Source organism: Elgaria multicarinata, chromosome 13 (assembly GCF_023053635.1).
Source record: "Elgaria multicarinata webbii isolate HBS135686 ecotype San Diego chromosome 13, rElgMul1.1.pri, whole genome shotgun sequence".
In the NCBI taxonomy this organism is placed as follows: Eukaryota; Metazoa; Chordata; class Lepidosauria; order Squamata; family Anguidae; genus Elgaria; species Elgaria multicarinata.
This window is the reverse complement of record NC_086183.1, coordinates 23,994,095-24,018,289: the sequence shown is the minus strand read 5'-3', so window position 1 is coordinate 24,018,289 and position 24,195 is coordinate 23,994,095. Positions and strand designations below refer to the sequence as shown.

The 24,195-nt window shown below is 47.1% G+C and overlaps 2 protein-coding genes across 2 annotated transcripts in view; one reads left to right on the top strand and one right to left on the bottom strand.

Annotated features, from left to right (window-relative positions):
* Positions 1-3,563, top strand: part of ATP4A (ATPase H+/K+ transporting subunit alpha) — a 33,509-nt gene extending 29,946 nt beyond the window's left edge. Inside the window, exons 20-23 of the mRNA XM_063140500.1 lie at positions 360-493; positions 1,037-1,138; positions 2,261-2,352; positions 3,113-3,563. Coding sequence (XP_062996570.1) covers positions 360-493; positions 1,037-1,138; positions 2,261-2,352; positions 3,113-3,141 — 357 coding nt within the window. The 3' untranslated portion in view covers positions 3,142-3,563. The remainder of the gene's footprint in view (positions 1-359; positions 494-1,036; positions 1,139-2,260; positions 2,353-3,112) is intronic.
* A 2,292-nt stretch (positions 3,564-5,855) lies between these two features.
* TMEM147 (transmembrane protein 147) lies at positions 5,856-15,862 on the bottom strand. The gene is made up of 8 exons (XM_063139887.1): positions 15,772-15,862; positions 15,047-15,212; positions 13,719-13,788; positions 11,255-11,320; positions 9,617-9,753; positions 8,385-8,469; positions 7,649-7,770; positions 5,856-6,158 (listed from the first exon to the last, which is right to left on the bottom strand). Exons 2-8 carry the CDS (start codon positions 15,121-15,123, stop codon positions 6,038-6,040), a joined length of 678 nt encoding a protein of 225 aa, XP_062995957.1. The 5' UTR covers positions 15,124-15,212; positions 15,772-15,862; the 3' UTR covers positions 5,856-6,037.
* Between the last annotated feature and the right edge of the window lie 8,333 nt (positions 15,863-24,195).

The following is a 24,195-nucleotide window of genomic DNA, read 5'->3' as shown; positions in this document are numbered from 1 at the left end:
GGTTAGCTCATAAATGCTTAACTATCATGGTTTAGCGTGTTGTCTGAACAGGGCCACTGACACACAGCAACCTATTTTACAGAAGGCAAACTCGCCCTGCCCCTCTGCCGCCAGCCAACTCATTCCCAGCCCTTCTCTTAACACATACACACACACCTCTCTCTTCTCCTCACTGCAAGCAAAACGTGGAAGAAATACGGCACCTTGGAGGGCAGCAAGAAAGGTGTCCCAGGGGTGCACTGATGCTTGTAGGCACCATATTGCCTACTCCTCTTTTAGGATGCACCTAATGGAGGGTGAGAGGGCTGGACCCACTGAGCAGGACTTCATGGCCACTGTCCATTCTTTCCATCCCCCAGACCTTTGGGCAGCGCCTGTATCAGGAGTATACATGCTACACCGTCTTCTTCATCAGCATTGAGATGTGCCAGATTGCTGACGTCCTCATTCGGAAGACCCGGCGTCTCTCCGTCTTTCAGCAAGGGTTCTTCCGGTAGGTGGGAGTCCCAGAGGCTCGAAAAAGTCATACGTCACTTGTCCCGAGGGCTTGAGATAGCCCAGATTTTATAAATTCGTATTCTGTGAGTTGACTTCTGGCCGGAGCATGCTGGGAGCTGTTTTCCAACACATCTGGAGGACACCAGCTTGGGGAAAGTTGCTGTACTCATCCACAGCAGCCAACTTTTTCCACTTGAGTTTCTTTCCACACAATCCATTCTGCACTAGGGGTGGGTGAAATTGGTTCAGACTTAGGCTCAGCAAACCAAGCTATTCCTCCCCCCACACAAAAATAACAATCATGGGGAAATAGCTTGTCGTTTTCCTAATCCCAGTTCCAAATCTGGACCCCGTTGCACTTCTGATGACATCTCCATGAGTGTGGCAGGGTCTGAATGTCTGCTGGCCCGCCTTCCTTGCCTACTTAAGTACCCATGAATGGCAGCAGCCCCCTCCTTTGCTACATACATAGAAACTAATAGCAGTCAAAGGTCTTCCTCTTCCCCACCCAGTTCCACTCATCTCCTTCCCTTTCCAGAAACAAAGTCCTGGTGATCGCAATCGTGTTTCAGCTCTGCGTGGGATCCTTCCTCTGCTACTGCCCAGGGATGCCCAATATCTTCAACTTCATGCCCATACGGTAAGAATGCACATGCACCCTGCGCTGCATTGGAAGAGGGCCAGTTCCCCAAAGCCCTTTAACGGTGGACATCTTGCAGAATACACTCAGTATTCTGCCCTGCCTTCTCTCTCTCTCTCTCTCTCTCTCAAACACACACACACACACACACTTATGTGCCCTTGCTTGCCTCCTTCTCTCTGCTCCCACATCCCAATGAATCCCTGCCTCCTTTAGCTTAAGAACATAAGAATATAAGACATGCCCTGCTGGATCAGACCAAGGGTCCATCTAGTCCAGCACTCTGTTCACATAGTGGCCAACCAGCTGTCGACCAAGGACCAACCAAGCAGGACATGGTGCAACAGCACCCTCTCACCCATGTTCCCCAGCAACTGGTGCACACAGGCTTACTGCCTTGAATACTGGAGATAGTACACAGCCATGAGGGCTAGTAGCCATTGATAGCCTTCGCTTCCAGAAATTTATCCAACCCCCTTTTAAAACCATCCAAATTGGTGGCCATCACTCCATCTTGCAGTTGCGAAATCCATCGTTTAACTATGTGCTGTGTGAGGAAGTCCTTCCTTTTATCTGTCCTGAATCTCCCACCAATCAGCTTCACGGAATGACCCCACTAGTATTTTGAGAGAGGGAGAAAAAATGTCTCCCTGTTCACATTCTCCATACCATGCATAATTGGGAGGCAAAAGGTTTGTCACTATCAAGTCATGGCTTCGCTCTCTTCCATTCATTTTCACCATCCTAATTCTCCATTTTAGCCTGAAGCGGGGTGTGGGGAGAGGCAGCTGCACACAGTTGCTGAACATACAAGGGGTCCCTTTAGTTAAGCACCATGGACAGTAGCCACAACTGCCCAATGGCGTAGCTGGCCCTGCTGGCCAGCGTGATGGTACTGTGTGATTTGATGGATGCGCCCCATTATGGCTGTGAAGCATCCTAGACCACAGGCCAGGTAACAATTCAAGACAGAAAGCTAGGAGTTCAGGTCACATGCGTCTTCAGGAGTGGTACTCAGCCCATCTCTATCTGGCCAGCAAAAAGCGGTGACAACTGCACTCAAACGACTGGTTTTAGCAACATGGCATCAAACTAATTCTTCCATTCCCCGGACCTCTCTAGATTCCAGTGGTGGCTAGTGCCGCTACCCTTTGGCATCCTTATCTTCGTTTACGATGAAATCCGAAAGCTGGGCATCCGGAGACACCCTGGAAGTAAGTTGCACAGGGAGGGTTGGGGAGCAAGTCCACATAAGGTTAGCATCTCCCAACGCAGACATGATTCCTGTTCCTTTAGGCACCCTCTACTGCAATTCTTCCCCACCGTCAGTCCATAGGTGTTGCTGGACCCCAACTCCCATCATCTCTGACCAGTGGCCATGCTGGCTGGGTCTGATGGGAGCTGTGATCCAAAACCACCTGTGTTTGGGAACCACTGTTCTACTTATCCAGCCCATTTTTCCTTTTCATTCCCAACCCTAACTGCTTCTAAATGGAGGTTGAGAAGCATGGGAGGAATTATAGTAGCATTCGAAGGGGCCTTTAAGGCCATCTAGTCCAACCCCCAGCTCAATGCAGGAATCCACACCTAAAGCACACCTGACAGATGGCTGTCCAGCGGCCTCTTGAAGGCCTCTAGTGTGGGAGAGCCCACAACCTCCCTAGGTAACTGGTTCCATTATCAAACTGCTCTAACAGTCAGGATGTTTTTCCTGATGTCCAGCCGGAATCTAGCTACCTGTCACTTGAGCCCCTTAGTCCATGTCCTGCACTCTGGGATGATCCAATTTCTGAACAGCTCATGGACAGCCCACAGCTAAAGGGAGCCGGGCCAGTGGGTCTAGAAAAGCCAAGTGCCTCCTCTGAACCAGTGCAGGATAACTGGTCTCTCATCCACACCCTCTGAGAGACTGCATCAGTCCTTTGACACCCTCCTTGGCTATGACCTCACCCCATCCATTCTCCTTTCCTCCAGGTTGGTGGGACAAAGAACTTTACTACTAAAGATGGAGATTTTGGGACAGTGCTTCCCCCCACCCCACCCCTGCTTGTGCTGTCTACATTGCTCCCTGGGGATGCGAGGAACCAGTGAGAAGGCATCAAGGATTCCTTTCCATCAACTGTATCGCTGAACCAAGCCTGCTGTAGTTTCCACACCTCTCCAGACAAAAGCTTCATCCCCCACTGGGCCCACTCCAGCTACTTTGGGGCAAATAACTAGCCCTCCATCAAAAAAGACTATTTGAGGCTGCTGTTGTACAAAGGCAGAAGGAAAGGGAACGGGCCGGTTTAGATGCCGAGATCAGAAATGAATTCTGCATTATAAAAAAAAATAGCGCCCTTTTTTTTAATGGTTCTAGCCCTAAAGGCTGCAAAGATAAACCTTGAAGGCATGTGAACACCAAACAAATCTAAACAAGGTGGAGGGGAGGACAGGGGGATGAGCAAGTTTGAGCAAGCGCCCACCAGAGCCCTGTCCCTCCCTGTGAGGAGCAGAAATAAAATTATATAAAATAAGCAAATGCATTCAAATCGGCATCATTGACTACAGGACCCGAAATTCAACTTTGCTGTGGTGTACGCTTTCAACTGCCTTGCCTAGCATTTTTATTCGTTTTTAAGCAGTCTAGAACGGAACGAAAATGGTTTAGTAACTAGCCAAGCCGCTGGTCACCTTTGGCGAGTCACGGTCGATTCAAAGCGAACAGGGATGAAGCTTTACAGAAGTTTTATTTCTCCCCCCCCCCCCTCTTATTGTGCAATTCAAAATGCAGTCTAATTGCTAGGCATAGATAGTAACTCAGTTTTTGGTTCTTTTTCTTACCTAATTGTGTTTGTGGTCTGATTTGCAAGCATGCACGAACAGGCCTTAAGGAAAGAATCCAGGGTCACGGCACATGCCTAACAGTTTGTGGCAACTGCTTTCCTTCCCACCTTCGGCACATAGCACATCTCAGCCATAGTCCCTCCAATTAGCTTCCCAGTAGTCACTGCGGTTTCATAACACACCTGCCTGAATCCACACTGAGTACGGTCATAGTGGCATACAGAACTGCAAAATCAGCTGGCAGGGCAGGAATCAAATACTGCATCCACCTAAGGATGCTTGATGCACTGCTCCCCGATGTACTAGCTGGTATAGACGTTTAACACATGCACCCCTTGTAAGTAATCCCACAAAGGTTACTAGGCTGCTTAGAGGCTACTAGCCTTCATTTCCAAACTCCCTCCCACGGCCAGCATGAAAACATAAGCCAGTGTGGTGTAGTGGCTAAAATGGGAGCTTGTGGCTGGTGAGTGGGGAAAGATGCCAGGAAGCCTGGGGCCATCAGCTCTTGAACAGGCCTTCCTTCAGCCTGAGAGAGATCCCGCCCCCTAATATTCCTTTGTTTTCATGTTTTAAAATGGTAAGCCATCTTGGACTCCTTGGCAGAAAGGCGCCAAATAAATGGGTGAAAGAGTGAACACGTTTAGACGCATAAGAGGCCCAACTGACCCACAGTGGGGGCGGGAGAAGCCCTATGGGGCAACACAGCGAGTGAGGGCAAAGGAGCCCTAAGGCTGGCTTCCTGATTCTACGAGAACATCCTCACCCCTAGTTGCTGCGTGGAGCCCTTTGTGTAACGCAGGGAGACAAAGTGTGTGGTGTAGTGGCTAAGGGGTTGGACCGGGAGCCAGGAGATCGAGGTTCTAGTCCCCACTCAGCCACGGAAACCCACTGGGTGACTTTGGGCCAGTCACAGACTCTTAGCACAATCTACCTCACAGGGTTGTTGTTGTGAGGATAAAATGGAGAGGAGGAGGTTCCTCGGAGGAGAAAAAGGTGGGATATAAATGCAACAATAATAATAAAGAGTTCCACCAAGCAGGTCATTGGAGAGCCCCAAATCATTTCATTCTCTCTGCTGTCCACCAACCCACCGCATTTTTATGCTAGCTGTAGAATTAGAGACTTCCTTACCTCTGTGTCTGGCACACAAACCAAGCAGGCTGGTGTAAGTGGAATGAAGCCATTCGTCCCTACACCAACCTAGTCACTCGGCCACATGGGATTTCTGAACACCTACGGCGAGTTGTTAAAGGGTCACATGGCCGCACACGTAGAGACGCACACGCTTTTGAGAGCCCATTCCCTGGAGACACACCGCAGATCTTCCTTAATTCTCTCCAACCCGCCAAAGAACCTGCCTTTTTACAACTGAAACCTTAGCCCTAATCTCTTCGGCAACTGCATTTTTGCTGATATTTGTCAAAACAAACCAAAAAACACCCTTCACTCTGCCCACAAGGTCTACATTTAGAGATTTGTGTATAAATAAATAAATTTAGGTAGAGCAGGAACAAACAGCAGAGCACATCTGGAACAGCAGTTCCCAGTATCATCATAAACCACTAAAAAAATATATATATTCATACTTTTGGAACAAAAGGCAGCTTCGTTGGGTGCGTGTGAAGATTTTTGTCGCAAATGGGAAGGCAGATCGGAAGGCACCCCGGTAGGGGATTGTTATGAGGTGCATCGAACGCGGCTGCTCCCCACTGCTACGTGGTGTCCACACTGTTGTACTCCCTACCACGTGGTCAGTGGGTTGCCTCCTGGCAAGAAACAGCACTAACCTGCTGTGATCAAGGAGAAAAATCAAGGCGCAGTTTCACGCCCCTCCGCAACGGAAATGTCCCTGTAACGGCCAAAAGGAACTTACAATTTGCAAGCCATTAAAAAAAAAATTCAAACTTTTTTATTGTTGTTATTGTTGTTCCCGTTCCTTGAGAGCAGAGGCCACGTCAAACCCGACGCCACGGCAGACAGGATCAGGCCGCGTGCGCTGCCTTGGCAGAAGGGCCTTAGCAGGAAGCGCAGGCAAGGGCTCCCCCTGGCGGAAAGAGGACGGGGCGCGCTTCAGTTACTATGCACCAGAGCGACAAAGAGTGTCAGGGAGCTGAGGGAAAGGAGGCCGGTAATCACGGCTTTGACCAGGAGTGCCGTCCAGCTGCCCAGGAGAAAGACGTGGACGAAAGATCTGGAAAGACAAAGCGACGGAGGGGTTAGTAAGGGCGGAGGCCGTGCAGGAGAAGAGGAGGTGGTGGTGACAGGTGCTGCTACAACCACCACACCTGTAAAAAGGGTCCCCAAGGTCAGATGGCTTTCTGGGTCAGCAACCCGGGATGCTTTCAACGAGGGATTTGAACCTGGGACCTTTGGCACACACACAAGGCAATAGCGTAGGGGAGCATGTCCGAGTGCGACTGGTGGCACGATGCTGAAGTGTGGAATGCTCCTGGTGAGGGTACCAGCCAGCCATGCCCTTTCCCAGGAGACTCCACTCCATTTGCTTTCCCCCAAGGAAACACACTCTCCTCAGTGCTCCACCTCCCCCACTCCTCGGTTTCTCTCCAGGGTCACTCTTTCCAACCTCCCCGGGTGTATTCTTCCTCTCTTGTCTCTTTTCCCCCACCCTTGCGCTCTCTCACTCTCGTTCTATCCTAAATTCTTTCCAACCCCCTTGCATGATCACTCTTTCTTCATCACTCTTTCCAGCTCCCTCCCACTTGCCTGATCTTCTCATTTTCCAACCCCAACCCTTCCATGTTCATTCTCTCTCTCTCTCTCTCTCTTTCACTAACTCTTCTCCCGCACCCGTGCTCGCGCCCTGCAACTTGCATTCCGCCCTTTACCATGCAGCAGCAAAGCAGGCGGCACCTTCTCCTCCACCCCATGCCCCACTCACGAAGGGTTTGGCGAGCTGCAGAGCAAAGTTGCAGTTCTTCAATGTCTTGTTTCCCTAGAGCGCCTTTGGACCGAGGGAAGGCCCCTCTGGGGAAATATAGATGTTGGGCGGAAGGACGATGGCTTCATGCTGCAGTGCCCGACCTCTTGTGTAGCACGTTCTTTCAAAAGACCTAGGCAACTGTCGTCGTAGCAACTAGAGGACCCTCAGGGTTGCGGGGTCCTGGACCTGTGCTCGTGGTCTGGCCCTAGCAACACCTCTGGATCAAGAGGCCAATGACCTGACTCAAGGGCCATTCACACAACACGCTAGCCAACATTCAGTGGTTGAATGGCGCTTGTTTTGAACCATGGGTTATTTATTGAATATCCCAGGTTAGCATGGTGTCTGAACCCAAGATATTGGCTTGTTAACCATGCACTGTGGCTTATTTTTCTTGACCAAGCCACCTTGAGAACCCATGGTTTGTTGTTGGGTCATTCAAGCCAGAGTGGAAAACCTGCTGCATTCAGACAACACACTAACCCACACTTCAACTACTGAGTGTGGGTTAGTTGTTGTGCAAGCAGACCCTCTGTGTAAGCCATGTTTGTGTTCCTCAGGTGAGCCTCTCATAAGCTTCCAAGGAGCCCTGAGATTACCCAGAAAGCAACATGAACCCACTGTACTAGTCAAATTAGTCCCAATGCTTTCCACATCTTAATGGGCAACTACCTCCAACTGAAGAAAGCTACAGCCTGCCTCCCAATCCCACCTCCACCAAAGAGCAACCAGTTACTCACTCCATGAAGAAAGCCTTGTAGACGCTGACTCCCAGGAGGAAAGTGAGGGGCAGTCGGTAGTGTTTGGGTAAATCATAGCGTGTGAACATCCACACCAGGGCTGCCGTAGCAATGTAGTGGACCTGGAGGGAGGCAAAGAGAAGGAGGAAGGGGAGGAGGCAAACAGAGTGGAATGATGCAGGTACCCACGGGACATCCAGTGTGCAAAGCAAATGGGACCTGCAACAAAATGTTGCAGTTGCAGTATTACTGCTCTAGGTGCCAGTCAGCCAGCCATATCCTTTTTTCAGGAAACTCTATTCCATTTCCACTCCTCTCTGGTTCCCCCCCACACACACACATTAGCTGCAACACTGCTCTGGGGGTGGGTATAAAACAATGAGAGCCAGTGTGGTGTAGCGGTTAGAGCATTGGAACGGGACCTGGGAGATCCGGGTTCAAGTCCCCACTCGGCCATGGAAACCCACCGGGTGACTTTGGGCCAGTGACCGACCCTCAGCCTAACCTACCTCACAGGGTTGTTGTGAGGTTAATATGGAGAGGAGGGGGACCACGCCGCCCGCCTTAGGTCCCTTGCAAGTGGACAAAGAATCAGGATGTAAATGTAATAATAAATCAAACAATAAAAAGCCATAAAACACTATTGCAAGTTTACAGCCCTCAGTGTTTCTTCCCCACCAGCTGGGGCACTGCTTTAGGAAAGCTCACAGCAAGCAGGGGCAGAACTAGCACTTACCAGACTGATGTTAGAGTCAATACTCATCTGGATGTATTTCCAGTCAAACTCAATGCCACGAGCTCCCACCCACAGTGGGATGCAGCTGTTGGAAACAGGGGAGCTGTCAGGCATAGCTCATACCCATACACACACAAAGGGATATTTAAAATAGATGACTCCCACCACCACTAAAAGAACACAGAATCCAAGAATCCCTTCTCCAGGCATGGGACTCCCTGTGTCTATCAGCCATGAAGGCCTCCCCAAATTCAAATTTAAACTTAAAAGTGTGCATTTTCAAGATATGTGATCTTGTTGATAAAATCCTGGATCCTACTCACAACCTCCCCGTGCTGATAAACGAGTGATGGTGATCCAAAAGAAGTGAGGCAGGTGGCTACCAGGAGGAGGGCCTTCTCTGCTGCGGCACCCCAGCTGTGGAATGAGCTCCCTAAGGAGGTTCGCCTGGCACCTACATTATATGCTTTTAGACGCCAGGCGAAGACCTTTTCATTCTCCCAGCATTTTAACAGTCTATAAATAAATTTTAACTTGGTGTTTGAAATTTGTAATTTTGCATTGCTGCTGTTTTTATCTGGTTGAGCTTTTATATTGTATTTTATAGTATGGTTTTATACTGTTGTTTTATACTTTGAATGGTTTTAATTTTTGTGAACCGCCCAGAGAGCTTCGGCTATTGGATGGTATAGAAATGTAATTAATAAATCACCTTTAAAGCCCTATGTGGTTTGGGTCCAGGCTACCTGTGGGATCGCTTTCTCCCGTACAATCTGCCCCAAACACATAGGTCCTCTGGGAAGAATCTACTTCAGCCAGCAAAGACTAGGTTGACAACCATTACCCAGAGGACTTTCTCTTCTGCTGCTCCAAGACTGTGGAATGGCCTGCCGGAGGAGACTCGTCAGCTTGACATTCTTTTAGCATTCAAGAAAGCTATCAAGACTGATCTCTTCCGGCAGGCCTATCCAGTGGAATTTTAGGATATTTTTAGTATGTTTTTAGGATCCTTTTAAACAGTGTATACCATGTTTTTAATCAGTATTTTATGCTTGATGTTGTTTCCCCACCTCGATCCAATCGGAGAGGCGGGTAAGAAATAAATTATTATTATTATTGTTATTAAGCACCAGAACAAACCGCTCCAACGGAGTTCCGCCCACATCCCACCTCAGCTACCTCTCGACAGTCGCCCACCCCCACCCGTTTTTTTTTCTAGGAACCTGACTCACCGGGACATAATGAGCTCTGCGGTGGCCCATCCCATGGCTGCCACCATGATCTTGTATTCCCCTTTCCCCGCATTCCGGGACATCACCAGATGCAAGCCCACCAAGTCTGCCAGGTCCACGGTGGCTTTCATGAATTCCTGCCGCAAGAGAAAGTGTCCAGACAGTCAACATCTACGTTTATAACCGAACAGAAACCTCTTATAGACTTTTTGCGGGGACTAGAAAAAAATGTTTTCTTTATCTGTGGATTCAACGAATAAGAAGAAAACTTTAAGATAATAGAAAGAGGGGCACCTTTTCTTTCTTTTTTTTGTAATTATAGAGTAAGAGAAAATATAGTTACATATTTTTGCTGTAGAGAAAATCGGAAGTCCATTTGAATTTTGTATGGGTTTTTTTTTGGTAGTATCTGCTTGTTTGTTTGTGTTGTGAAATAATAATAATAAAACATTTAAATCGGAAAAGAAAGCGTTCAGACAGGCAAGCCCGCTGGCTTCCTTGGCTGCTTCCATTTCCCCCCACACTCCCAGGCCAGCATGGAGGCTTCCAAATATTTAGCCTTGTCTCAAAACATCAACTGCAAGCAGTGGTACCTACTCCCAGTAGTTGTACCACAATACTTACAAGTAGTCCAACTACCACTAGTAAGTATACGAGTACAGATTTTATATATTGTATGTATGTATGTTATAATCATCATCGTCTGGCATGATAGCATATACACCATGCACATAAACTCTGAATATTTTGCAACCAAAGAACGGGAATTATAAGGTAAGAAGAACCAAGATTTTCAAGAAGGATGCAGACAAGCTGGAGGGGGTTCAGAGGAGGGCAACGAGGATGATCAGGGGTCTGGAAACAAAGCCCTATGAAGAGAGACTGAAAGAACTGAGCAGGTTTAGCCTGGAGAAGAGAAGATGGAGGGGAGACATGATAGCACTCTTCAAATACTTAAAAGGTTGTCACACAGAGGAGGGCCAGGATCTCTTCTCGATCCTCCCAGAGTGCAGGACACAGACGAAAGGGCTCACGATACAGGAAGCCAGATTCCGGCTAGACATCAGGAAAAACTCCCTGACAGTTAGAGCAGTACGACAATGGAACCAATGAAGAACCAAGATTTTCAAGAAGGATGCAGACAAGCTGGAGGGGGTTCAGAAGAGGACAACGAGGATGATCAGGGGTCTGGAAACAAAGCTCTGTGATTAGAGATTGAAATAACTGGGCATGTTTAGCCTGGAGAAGAGAAGGTTGAGGGGAGACATGAGAGCACTCTTCAAATACTTGAAAGGTTGTCACACAGAGGAAGGCCAGGATCTCTCCTCGATCCTCCCAGAGTGCAGGACACAGACGAAAGGGCTCATGATACAGGAAGCCAGATTCCGGCTGGACATCAGGAAAAACTCCCTGACAGTTAGAGCAGTACGACAATGGAACCAATGACTTAGGGAGGCTGAGACCATTAGCTGCTTTGAGAATTTTATATAGCAAAACAGGATGCAAATATACTGAAACCAGTAAAATAAATTTAAAAGCCCCGATCTCCTTTGCCTCGGCTCATATGCAGCGGGCTCCAACCCATGATCACGTGAAAATTCATGAAATGCTGGCTGTAGATTCCAGAACTCAACTTACTCCAACGAAGTCATAAGCACCTGCGCCACCCTCCCAAGTCGGAAAGAACGTAGCTAAAAACAGCATCTATAAGACAGAGAGAACGACAGATCAGCATCTATCTCGGGGAGAGCAAAAAAGGCAGCACAATTTTGCATTTCGAAAAATGCCACTGAGGCCCTTTCTACACCTACAGGTGTAGAGGGAGGGAGAGGGGGTGATCCCGGACGTACCTTCTTCCGGGATCGTCACACCTACAGGTGTAGAGGGAGGGAGAGGGGGTGATCCCGGACTTACCTCTTCCGGGATCGTCACACCTACAGGTGTAGAGGGAGGGAGAGGGGGTGATCCCGGACTTACCTTCTTCTGGGATCGTCACACCTACAGGTGTAGAGGGAGGGAGAGGGGGTGATCCCGGACTTACCTTCTTCCAGGATCGTCACCCTCAGTCTAAACGGGCCACGTGACGGGCACCGCACCTGTCGCAGCTACCTTTTTTTTTTTAAAGGGCCAGAGCTGGAACGCACTTGTGCTCCAGTGAAAATTAAAAGGTAAGGGGAAAAAAGCCCTGACCCCACTCCTCAACCCACCCACAAGGGCCCTGGACTCCCTCCCTCCCCCCACCCCGTCCCATCTCCTTCCCTCTGATGACCCCTGCTACTCGCGAGAAAGAGGGAAGAAGCCGGGACGGGCGCCCACACCACCTGTGGTCCTCGGGATCATCCAGGGACTGCATGTAAAACTGGAAATAGAGGGATCATCCCTCCCTGATCCCGGGATCCCCTGTGCGCCATTTGGACACACAGGGATGATCCCGGGGCAATCCCTCCAAAAAACAATGGTGTAGAAAAGGCCTGAATATCATAAAAATGTTATTACTTTGTTTTATGTATTTTATTCATACCTCAGCTTTTTACCCAAAAATAAATAAATATGGCACTCAAGGCGGCTTCCAGGCACAATTAAAAATTTTATCAGCTTAGGTTGCTATACCAACTAGGCCCTTATCTGGACAGAGATAGTCTAGCTACAATTATCCATGCTCTGATAACCTCTCGTTTGGATTACTGCAATGCGTTATACGTGGGGCTGCCTTTGAAAACGGTCCGGAAGCTTCAGCTGGTACAAAACAGGGCAGCACGGTTACTAACAGGGACTGGCCAGAGAGATCACATTACGCCAGTCCTGTTACAACTTCATTGGCTGCCAGTCCAGGTCCGGGCCCGATTCAAAGTGCTGGTATTGACATTTAAAGCCCTAAATGGTTTGGGGCCAGGTCATTTGAAGGAACGCCTCCTCCCATATGTACCTGCCTGGACCTTAAGATCATCTACAGGGGTCCTTCTCCGTGAGCCCCTGCCAAAGGAAATGAGGCAGGTGGCTACTAGGAGGAGGGCTTTCTCTGCTGTGGCACCCCGGCTGTGGAATGAGCTCCCCAGAGAGGTCCGCCTGGCGCCTACGCTGTACTCTCTTCGTCGCCAGCTGAAGACCTTTTTATTCTCTCAGTACTTTAACATTAATTTTAACTTAAATTTAAATTTTACTGTTCTAACTCTGTATTTTAATCTTACATCAATTTTGCTGCGTGGTTTTATCCTGGTTGTGCTTTTTATACTGTATTTTGGATTTCTGTTTTTAACCTGTTGGTTGTTTTATTGCGGTTTTAATTTTTGTGAACCGCCCAGAGCGCTTCAGCTATTGGGCGGTATTAAAAATGTAATAAATAAATACAATACAATACATTAAAATGCAATAAAAATGTAACAATTACAGAATTAAAAAATAATAAATAAAACACACCACCCAACCCAATAGACCTACTAACAGACGAAAGACCTTCTCAAATAAAAAATCCAAAGCTGTTCATTAATTACTCATAATTGCCAACTTTATGGGTTCAGCTTCAGAGCTTCTAGAGCAGTGGTTCCCAAAGTGGGCGGTACCGCCCCCTTGGGGGGGGGTTGGGATTGCATAGGGGGGCGTTAAGAGGCAACGGGGCAGCAGGGGGGCGCTCGAGGTGGTCTTTTCCGAGAAGCGCCTCTCCAGAAGGTCTTAAAACCCAGGGACATTTTTATGGGAGAAAGTAGTTTCGTCCCAAGCCATATAGGGGAAGAATCCACACATGTATAAATACCATTTAGGAAGAGTCCTTTTAACGGTGAATTGAAATGTTTCAAAAGCACCAAAACGCTAATGAAGAGATATACCCTGCTTGGTGTGCCCCGCCACGCCGGCTGCAAAACAGAGGCGTTCGCTCTCTTTTCCCTCTCTCCCTCGGCAAGCCTGCGGCGGGTGCTTCCCATTTAAAGGGGCTGCGTGCAGGGGGCACTGGGCATGAGTTTGTGGAACCAAAGGGGCGGTTACCAGAAAAAGTATGGGAACCACTGTTCTAGAGCAATGGACCTCGCACTTTCAAGACCCAGATTCTCACTGGCTACTTCATTCCTCCCTAAGATTCAAGGGCAGCAAAGAAGTAAGCCAATACCTTGCAGAGCTGAACGAAGAGGTAGGTGGCTCCAGCCTGGACACATCTCCAGAAGGCATTATATTCTGATCTAAAAGAGGCAGAAAGAAAAATGAGGGCTATTGTCAAGGGAATCCTTACTACCAGGGTGGATAAAAATCAATGTGTGTGTTTTTTATTTATTTAAATCAGATTTTTTTAAAATAAAATGCTTTTTGAGGATAAATCTATCTAAAGATAGTGTTCTATTTAAGATACATGATAGTCCAAAGGTTATTCATCATGAAATAAGGATTAGTTTTTAATTATGTAGCATGAGGCTGTATATTCATGCAATGTTTAAACTTTTTGGTAAATGAATTCCATTAATCCATTCACAATGTCATGCTTTTCCAGAGGTTTCTTGTAAGATTAATGGGCACTTTTTTCAATCTAGAAGATATTATCACAGACGCTTGGTTTTACAGTTCTCAAAACTGTGAATTTGTGTCTGCAGAGATCACAGTCCCATTGTTCCTTTGCAAATCTATATACACAGAATCAACCCCTTACGTGCTAAGTTTAAAAAAATTCAATGCACTTTTGGGGGGGGGGTGTCACATGATTAAATCGAGTCTTTCTGAGTAGTGATTTAAATCATGATTTAAATCAAATCCACCCTGCTTACTACGGAGAACGTCCACTAGCTCCTTTTATAAAGAGTTATATTACGATCCCCTTATCTCAGGGGTGGGGAGCCTATGGCCCTCCTGACTAGAACCCAGATCTCTTGACTCCCAGACCAACACTCTAACCTGAAAACTGTTAAGTTGACTACGGAAGTCTCAATTTGCTCTCTCCAACCCTCAGAATTGCATATGATCTGCTGTTCATTTTGTCACGTCATAAAAGCTCTTACTGACAGGTGCGGAAGCTCCTGTGTGAGCCAAAGTTTGCAATGCAAGAATTTAACTAATACCTTAATTTAAAAGGTGTAGGCATCGCTTTCATGTCAGGACCCAGCAACGCCAGAGGTGGAACTACCAGATCAGCCTGGTTGGGTGAGTGTGACTCAACACTGGAGGGTGTGTGTGTCTTGAAAACCATTTATTTTGTCCTCCCACCGTGGCTCACATCAAGCCAACTCAGGTGAGGTAGGTGGTCTTCACCTTGTCCCCATTTTAGCTTGATATTAGTTACACTTCCTTTTTTAAATGTTACCACTATAATGCATTGTTCAAAAAACTGCCTTAAGGAGGAAGAGAGCAAGCCTTTCTCAGTCTGGTCAGAACCTCTGCATGTGATCCCACCTTCAAAACCATCCACCCACCCATCACACACGCTTTCCCCCAACAATAACACCAACTTACAAGCCGCTGCACTTGTAGGTGATGAAATAGGGGAAATAGGCCAGGGCAAAGCAATTCCCAAAGTGGAAGAGGGTCATCTCAGCGCCAGCCTGACGGATCGAGGCTCAGGACCAGGCAGCTTCGTGGGTGGGGGGCTTTCTTCCCACCTGGCACAGCTAGGATGTTGCTTTGGAAAAGAGAGAAGCGAGAGAGTAAAGAGCAAAAAGCAGAGCAAGAAGCCAGGAGTACAGACTCTTTCACACATCCTAGCCTGACCAGGGCTGGAGTTTATTCCCCTTTCTTCCACCCTTGGCTGCAACAGCCCACTAAACGCAAAAAGGGTTTACTTCTGAGTAGACCAGTATGGGATATCACAGCTGGCCTCCCCCATTTAGATTAGGAGCAGCCAACTTGTGGCCCTCCAGTTTTTAATTTTTATTTGCCTACAACTCCCATCAACCCTATCCAGTACAGCCAATGGTGAGGGATGCTGGGAGTTGTAGTTCAAAAGATCTAAAGGGCCACAAGTTGCCCCTTTCCTAGCGTGGATTGTAAACACCTTGGGGCAGGGAACCAAGCCTGTGCTCAAATTACTGTGCAAGCACCAAGTACGCTTAATAAGAAAATACAGTTTTAAATGCCAGCATCCCTCTAAATGCCCCCCTCATCTCTAAGCACCCCCTAAAACGCGACACCCGCAACCCTCACTCTATCTCCCACTGCCCCCATTCGTTGCTGGTACTTACAGGACACGGGCGAAGTCTTCTGCATCTGCGCATGCGTCCAGCGACGCTGCCCTTCTCCAAACGTCCTCGCTCGACTATGGGGGTTGTAGTTCTGTTCTTGGTCGCTCTCGCTCCCCTTCCATCGGGCTTATGGGAAGCGCCGCAATACAATTCCCAGAGTGCTCCGCGCGAGCGAGGCCGCCGCATGACGGGAGTAGTAGTCCTTCATTTAAATAACGTTGCCCGAGGCACGCAGGAAGCCTCTTGAGCAAGAAAAGCAGGGGGAAGAGAGGAGGCGTGGATTCAGAGCGGTGCATTCTGGGAACTGCTGTGAATGGACATCAGAACGAAGGGGGAGGAAACGAAACGGAGCCCAGCGTTGCATGGTGGGACTTGTAGTCTTCCTTGGACTGCAGGTGTTCAATTGACACAGCAAAGCTGGGAGTTGTGTTTTCATCAATTACTGCTTTTGCAAATGGCATCTCTGTTGTGCTGATCTTTTTATACAGATGAGCTTTGCATAAAAAATGCCACGGATTTGTACTTCTTCACTGCTCCGGAATTTTTCAATGGGGAGCGGTATATAAATATTCTAAATAAATAAATACATAAATACTTCTTAAGAACATAAGAAGAGGCCTGCTGGATCAGACCAAAGACCCATCTAGTGCAGCATTCTGCTCACACAATGGCCAAAAAGCTGCTGCACTCAAGCAGGGTCATGAGTGCAACAGCACCCTCTCACCCATGTTCCCCAAGAACTAGTGTATACAGGCCTTACTGCCTCTGAGGTTGCACTCTTCTTGTATGTTATAGGCATATGCCCTACATCCATATATGTATCCGTCAGCTGAGGATAACATTGTAATCTTTTGGTGAAACAGGCTCCTTTCCATTAAATCTTGTGACCCAATAAGGTTGCAGTTCTGTACCCGTTTTTTGTTGTTTATTCATTCAGTCGCTTCCGACTCTTCGTGACTTCATGGACCAGCCCACGCCAGAGCTTTCTGCCGGCTGTCGCCACCCCTAGCTCCCCCAAGGTCAAGTCTGTCACCTCCAGAATATCATCCATCCACCTTGCCCTTGGTCAGCCCCTCTTCCTTTTGCCTTCCACTTTCCCTAGCATCAGCCTCTTCTCCAGGGTATCCTGTCTTCTCATTATGTGGCCAAAGTACTTCAGTTTTGCCTTTAATACCATTCCCTCAAGTGAGCAGTCTGGCTTTATTTCCTGGAGTATGGACTGGTTGGATCTTCTTGCAGTCCAAGGCACTCTCAGAATTTTCCTCCAACACCACAGTTCAAAAGCATCTATCTTCCTTCGCTCAGCTTTCCTTATGGTCCAGCTCTCGCAGCCATAGGTTACTATGGGGAATACCATTGCTTTAACTATGCGGACCTTTGTTGTCAGTGTGGTGTCTCTGCTCTTAACTATTTTATCAAGATTTGTCATTGCTCTCCTCCCAAGAAGTAAACGTCTTCTGATTTCCTGGCTGCAGTCAGCGTCTGCAGTAATCTTTGCGCCCAGAAATACAAAGTCTGTCACTGCCTCCACGTTTTCTCCCTCTATTTGCCAGTTATCAATCAAGCTGGTTGCCATAATCTTGGTTTTTTTGAGGTTTAACTGCAACCCAGCTTTTCCACTTTCTTCTTTCACCATTGTCATAAGGCTCCTCAGCTCCTCCTCGCTTTCAGCCATCAAAGTGGTGTCATCTGCATATCTGAGATTGTTAATGGTTCTTCCTGCGATTTTAACTCCAGCCTTGGATTCGTCAAGCCCAGCACGTCGCATGATGTGTTCTGCATACAAGTTGAATAGGTAAGGTGAGAGTATACAACCCTGCCGTACTCCTTTCCCAATCTTAAACCAGTCCGTTGTTCCGTGGTCTGTTCTTACCGTTGCTACTTGTTCGTTATACAGCTATTAGTAAACCCATCGAACTAAAAGGGAATTCCTTCTGAGTAGACATGTATAGGATTTTCCAGTAGAGTAGCTGGGTTGATCTGTTGCATCCAAAGTAGTGAAGAGTCTTGGGCAACTTAAAGGCTAACACATTCCTTCTGGCATCGTTTATACCAGAATTTATGGAAGAACACATTTAAATTATTATATTATTAGAATTATTATTTAATGATATTAGACTAAATTAGCAAATTTATGCTGGAATAAATTTGTTGATGTATAAGACTGAAAATGAACAATGTATACAATTGCACTGTAAAACTGTGAGTCTTTAGAATGCCACAATGCTCTCTCTCTCTCTCATTTTATCTTGGCTGCCAATCTGGAATTTCTCCCTTGGACTGATAAAGACAAATACATTCATGCCAGAGATGGATTGATTAGTTTGGGTATGAAATTGGAGGAGACCTTGTGGCACAATAATACCTATCTTGCGTTTCCCAGTATGGGGTTGTGTGCCTTTCAGTGCAATGTTTACTCAGAAGTTATCCCCACAGAGCGCAAGGGCTTCCTTTCTCATAAATGTTGCAGCCCAAATAGCATTCCTTTCAGTTGAGAATACGGGTCCCTGCAGGAGCTTCTATCAACTTGGAATCAGGGATTGCAGTGCCGTCCTTGGCCACGTGTCCCTTTTATTATTATTACAGAAAGCCATCCTCTGTTTGAAGTGCTGCTCTGCCCAATTCCAGTTTAAAGCATCAGAAGAACTGTTGCTCATCAACCATTAGCACCTGGACAGCCAGGCCCACTGGTCACCTGGGCCAAGTTCTTCGGCGTTCACAAAAGCAGGATGGAAGGTGTGTTGTGTGTGTGGGGGGGGAATAACCTTTTCCCATTGTTTTCTTGCGTAACCCTGGCTATTTTATTTCCTCTTGTTTTCCCTCCCTTTGGTCTCAATGAGAGTGGAAATAAGTATGCCAGCTCCAAGAGATGATGTATGGGTGTGTTGGGGGAATGGGAGAGATCCACTGGATCCACAGCCTTCCGCAATCCACCCCCACAGCACCCTCCTGGAGGATCTTTCTGCCACTGCTACTGCAACAAGGAGGCTCCTAATGCTAAGGTCTGCAAAATGTGATTGTCTTCAGAACAACATAGAGTGTGCCCTTGAAGGTCTTCCATGGGTGAGGCTCTTTAGCTAGTAATGTGTATTACTTTGCTCACTTCAAAATGTGGTAAGCCTGCTTTACTGAGTTCGGGTACCCACTGGCCCATTCTGTTGAGCGGCACCTTCCCCAAAGTCCTGCCTTACGGCACCATGGCTCGAAGATTATGAAGACATGAATTAATCCTTCTTGCATCGATTTCTTCACCTTGCAATCAGCTTTTACAAAGCTAAAGATGGCTAAATCCAACCCAGCGAGGCCAGATGTTCCCTGCTGGTGCCTCCACGGGCTGTATGGGATTCTCTCTCTCTCTCTCTCTCTCTCTCTTCCTTTTGCCTAATCCCATTGCATAAAGGGAGATTATCTCTGTCCCTTTTATTATGGCTGGTGGTTAAAGGATCGGAGGGATGGGGTGCAGGTCTGAAGGAGGACTAATTCTTCTCGTCTTTCTGCTCTTACCAGCATTGTGGGAAATTTAAATGGCTGCTAGAGCCAGTCAGCCAGCCAGCCAGCCTGGGCTGCTTAGAGTTCTGCTACTGCCACCTGCCAACACTACCAGGTAATCAGCGGAGGCTGGTGGCTCCAATTTTGGTGGGGCAGTTTATCTCTGGGCTTTAGTCAAAACTTGGCAGAACTCTACATGTGCTATCCAAGGGGCTACATCCATTTGAAAGTTGGTTTCAGCACCTTGAATAACTCCTTTAGAATTCTGGCTGTTTCTGATTAAACCCCGGAATGGAGTCACTGCCCCACCGAAACTAGAGCCACCAGCTTCCACTGCAGGTAATTCCACTAGGATGGAAGTGTATTCTGCCTAATAGAGGACAGTCCTCTATTCGAAGGCATCCAGTTTCAACCTTCTCCAAGTGAAGAATCAGTGTGCTCCTGCGATTAAAGTGTTGGACAAGAATGGGGGAGACCCCTAGTTCAAACCCTACTTGGCTATGAAGCTCCTTGGGGGACCTTGGAGCAGTCACCATTTCTCGGCCTAACCTACCTCACTGTTCCACTATAACCTACCACTCCAGTGCAGGAGAGGGCAATTTGTGGCCCTCCATGTTTTGGCCTACAACTCCCATCAGGCCTAGCCAGTATAGCCAATGGTGAGGTAGGATGGGAGTTGTAGGCTAAGTCATCTAAAGAGCATCTGGTTAGCTATCATGTCCCGGGGCCATTCCAAGATATTTTCTTTCTTGAGGCACAAGATAACATGGCGCCATCTCACATTCCATGTAAACAAGCAGACTGAACAGCAGTCCAATTATTTCTTCCACACTGGAAATGGGATGGGGTCTTCTACTGTGTCTGAAAGTAACAGGCTAGCTTATAGTGGGGTGGAAGGCAGGCCCCCTGGCACAGTGCTCTGTCCTTCAGCACCTTTGTGTCACTTCCCAGTATCTGCTGCTTGAGGCAACCGCTTCACCCTGCTTAATGATAGGGCCAGCCCTGACTCCAGTGTGCAATCCCCAGCAGCGTTGCAAGCATATCCAATGATACACCAGTGAAATGTTGGCAGGCATCCTTTAACTATATAGCTACCAATGCAATCTCCAGCACAACAGAGCTTTGATTATGAACTGGTCAGTTACAGGGGTGTTAAGGAAAAACGGAGTTATTACATTCAACCCACCCATATGTGATTCAGAGGGTTGCATTATTTGCAGCAAAACCTAATAGATGTACAGCAAAGTTTTTGGATACTATCGGTGTGAGGTGCTATAAAGATTCAGAGATATAAATGAATTGTGATTGAAAAGTAATTAAAGGTTTCTGGATGTCTGCTGTTCACCCATTTTACCATTATTTCAGTAATGGATGTTATGTACTTGATAGCTCTGTAGTTTTAACCATATGCATATTGTATAATAGTATAGTAAAATTTCAAGTTTATATGTGTTGCAATGATTTTTGGATTGAGCAATAAACATTTTGTTATGAACTGGTTAGAAGAACACAGATTAATTAGGCTGTTAATTCCCTAATCTGCTTCATGAGCCATACAGGATGGGGAGGTATCAGCCGTTTTGCTTTGTGCTTGCGATCGCAAGGATGCTGAGCGTCTATCCGGCTCGTTAAATCCACTGCTCCAGTTCAGTGCTTTTCTCTCTCTGCCAAAGGATCCCCTCCTCTTGCTGACGTGATCACCTAAGTGGATCATGCGCCATCACACTCTTCTGTGGAACCACATGATCAAGCAGGGTGACCTTGAAGAACAGGAGTGGTTGCTTTGTGCGTAATGGCAAGAGACAGCTCTAGGTGGCACTGTGAAAGAAGAGATTTGATATCCAGTGTGGGCATTTCGTATAATCTAGCAGCAGATGCAAAAGCATGAGAGGTCATCTGTGAAATTGTATTGAAGAGCCCATCAACAGGACACCTGGGTTTCCAATTTAGGCAAGTCTAGAGGTCAAAAGAACTGGTATTCATTTAAACCATCAATTTCATATTCTGTCCGCAGTGCGCTTAGCTTCTGCGGTTTCATAGCGTAACACCACTGGAAAGCTCCCCCTTCTCCACCTGCCACAAAAAAAGTTGTCTAATCCTAGTCCATTGTTTGTATTAAGGCAGGACCACCTACTGATACTACAGTAGAGCCTGTTCTTTTCCTGTCCTGGCTAGGAACATCAAGTGGCTAGTGCTTAACCTTCTCAGCTGCTTGCCAGACCTTGGGAGATGGGGAGTTCAGAAAAACAAATAGGACCTGCAACAAAATGTTGCAGTGTTGCGTCTTCCTGTTCTGGGTGTCAGCCAGCCAACCATGTCCTCTTCTGGGATATTCCATTCCCCCTCATTTCTCCACTCCTCCCTCCAAAAAGTCAGCTGATGTTCTGTGCCTACTTATTGAGTGCACGTTCAGACATTGTGGGACTGTTTGGGTTTTTTTTCCCCTCTTAGGATTTTTCTTCCCCTAAAGAATTTTTGCACTTCTTCAAACCTTAGTTTCCCCCTAAAGTTGCTGCTCCCTCCCTCCTCGGGTGTAGGTGATGCCATTTGGCTATGTAAGGATAAGTTTGCTATTAGTACATATTGAATAACGTTTCTAGGGGCCCTACTAAATACAACACCATTAATGAAATTAGCAATTGCGTGAATGGGAGATGTTCGTTTTAGAGTAAATCACAGCTGCAGGGTCCTGATCTGCATCAGGACCTGGAGAGAAGTCAGAGGGCCTTAACCTTTTCCACACACAAACACCCGTGGTCCCAATCCAGATCTGTAGGCTCTGCACCAGCGGTTTGCATCAGGAGGAAAGCTTGCATTGGCATGTCCTGCGGTAGCATATATATATGCCTCGGGTCCAGGTTATTTGAAAGACCGTATTCTCTTATGAGCCTGCCCGTGCTTTGAGAAGCCCTTCTTTCAGTCCCACCATCTTCACAGGTGCGCTCAATGGGAACATGGGACAGGGCCTTCTCGGTGGCTGCTCCAGTGCTTTGGAACTCTCTTCCCGGGGAAGCTAGACTGGCTCCCTCCTTGATGGGCTTTCGGAAGCAGGCTAAAACTTGTTTGTTCCAGCAGGCCTTTGGAGAATAATCTGGCCCTCCATCTATGTTAATGTCTTATAATTTTGTTGTGTATTTTAAACGTTTATGTTCCCCCCCCCCCAATGTATGTTTTAAACTTTGTAAGGCCACCTTGAGGCCCAGCATTGGGCAAAAGACAGGATACAAATAAATACAACAACAATAATAATAATAATAATAATAATAATAATAATAATAATAGCAGCAGCAGCAGCAGCATATCCACATCTGCTTGAACATCGCACAAAACCATATTCTGCATGTGTTTAAGACTTGGATCTCTCTTTTTTAAAAAAAGTCATTTATGGCAGGCTGGGAGGAGAGGAACAGAAAAAGCAGTGGTGCTCTTCACATGCACAGAAGCAATCTAGCTGAGCCAGCTTTTTATTTTGTTTTAATTCAGAAATTGACAATATTCTTGACCTGAGCGTAGAACAGCTGCACAGAGTAAAGCACTCCAGCTGGATCAAGGCGCTGAGGTAATCCCTCCCTCATCTGACCTGGTTGGTTAATTCCTCCCTTGGCCTCCTTTCCCCAGGCTCCCAGCTGAGCTTATCCGTCTTGCACGCGAGAAGCCAGAAACAAAGTCCTTTGCTTCCGTTCTCCATTCCATTTCTGCTGCTGTTTCTCAATCTCAACATTTCTTCAAAGGAATAAAAACTATATAACAGAAGCTGTGATGGATAAGAATGCACTAGGCTATTATTCCAGTTCAGGAAGGTATTCCGGACAGCTAAATTCCTTTGTCCTTTTATGTTGGAGATATAGTGTTTGTTACTTCCAGTAAAGACAACACCCTTCTCTTCCACTAATGGATCTAGTTGCCAGTGTTCCAATGTGAGTTTGCAGTCCAGGAAATCTGTGCAGTGGAGATAATAAACCATTGGAGCTACAGCACTCTTGCAGCCACAGTGAGGCTAGGAGGGTAAACTAGCACTTCGAATTCCAGTTCTTGTGAGCATAGCAGCAGCTCGGAGCCTTTTCTATCTCTGTTAGCATCAGCTGATCATGCCTTGGGATGAAGTTTCACAGTGTGGTTACCAATGCAGAAGAGGCGCTCTCTCCCCTATAGACGCCTGCGGTTGAATGCGAAATACTGAGGACAAGCAACAGGGATCAGGTGATTCCCCACCCCACCCTGAAGGTCAAGAGTTTCAATACCCTGAAAGGGCCTAGAACCAATCCCAACCTTTTTTGGAGGGTTGTTGTTTTGTTTTACTCTCTCATCATGTTTTGGGCTTGTGCACTGCAGTCAAAAGGCGTGTTCGGTTTAACTACTGAAGATCTCGAGTACTGTGTGGACACTGTTACAGCCATACAGGCATTGGACTGTGCAAGCTGCTAACGGAATTCAGGATAGAGTTTCTAGAGTTTAGAGCAGAGCGCATTCCATCCTATGTTGGCGGCGTGGAGTATTTGCCCAAACCGCCAAGAACGGCTGAACAATGGGTTCCGTTGTGGCATTTGCAAGGGCAAACGGACCCTCCCAAGCCAAGAACTGAGAGCCTCTGTCATTGGCGTGACTTAGCACTTTCAAGGTAAGTTCTCCTTAGACAGAATCGCTCGGTTCAGAAAGCTTGGCTGTAGAGATCAGGACTACTTCACCTGAAAGCACTGAAGAGATTGCCTAGCAGGGAGGCACTTACATTGCCAATTATTGACCTCGAACAGGTTTGTTGTAGGTTACAAGACGCCCGGTGCGTTTTGATTCAGAAGTTCCTAAGGTAGAAGCATTTTGCAGTATTCGTGATGTCAGAAGATGTCCAGTTGATACAAATGCACATTTTTGGATGAGGTCAAAATCCGGATTTCTGACCTCACAAAGAGTTAAAGGAATCACGAGAACATGTCCAGC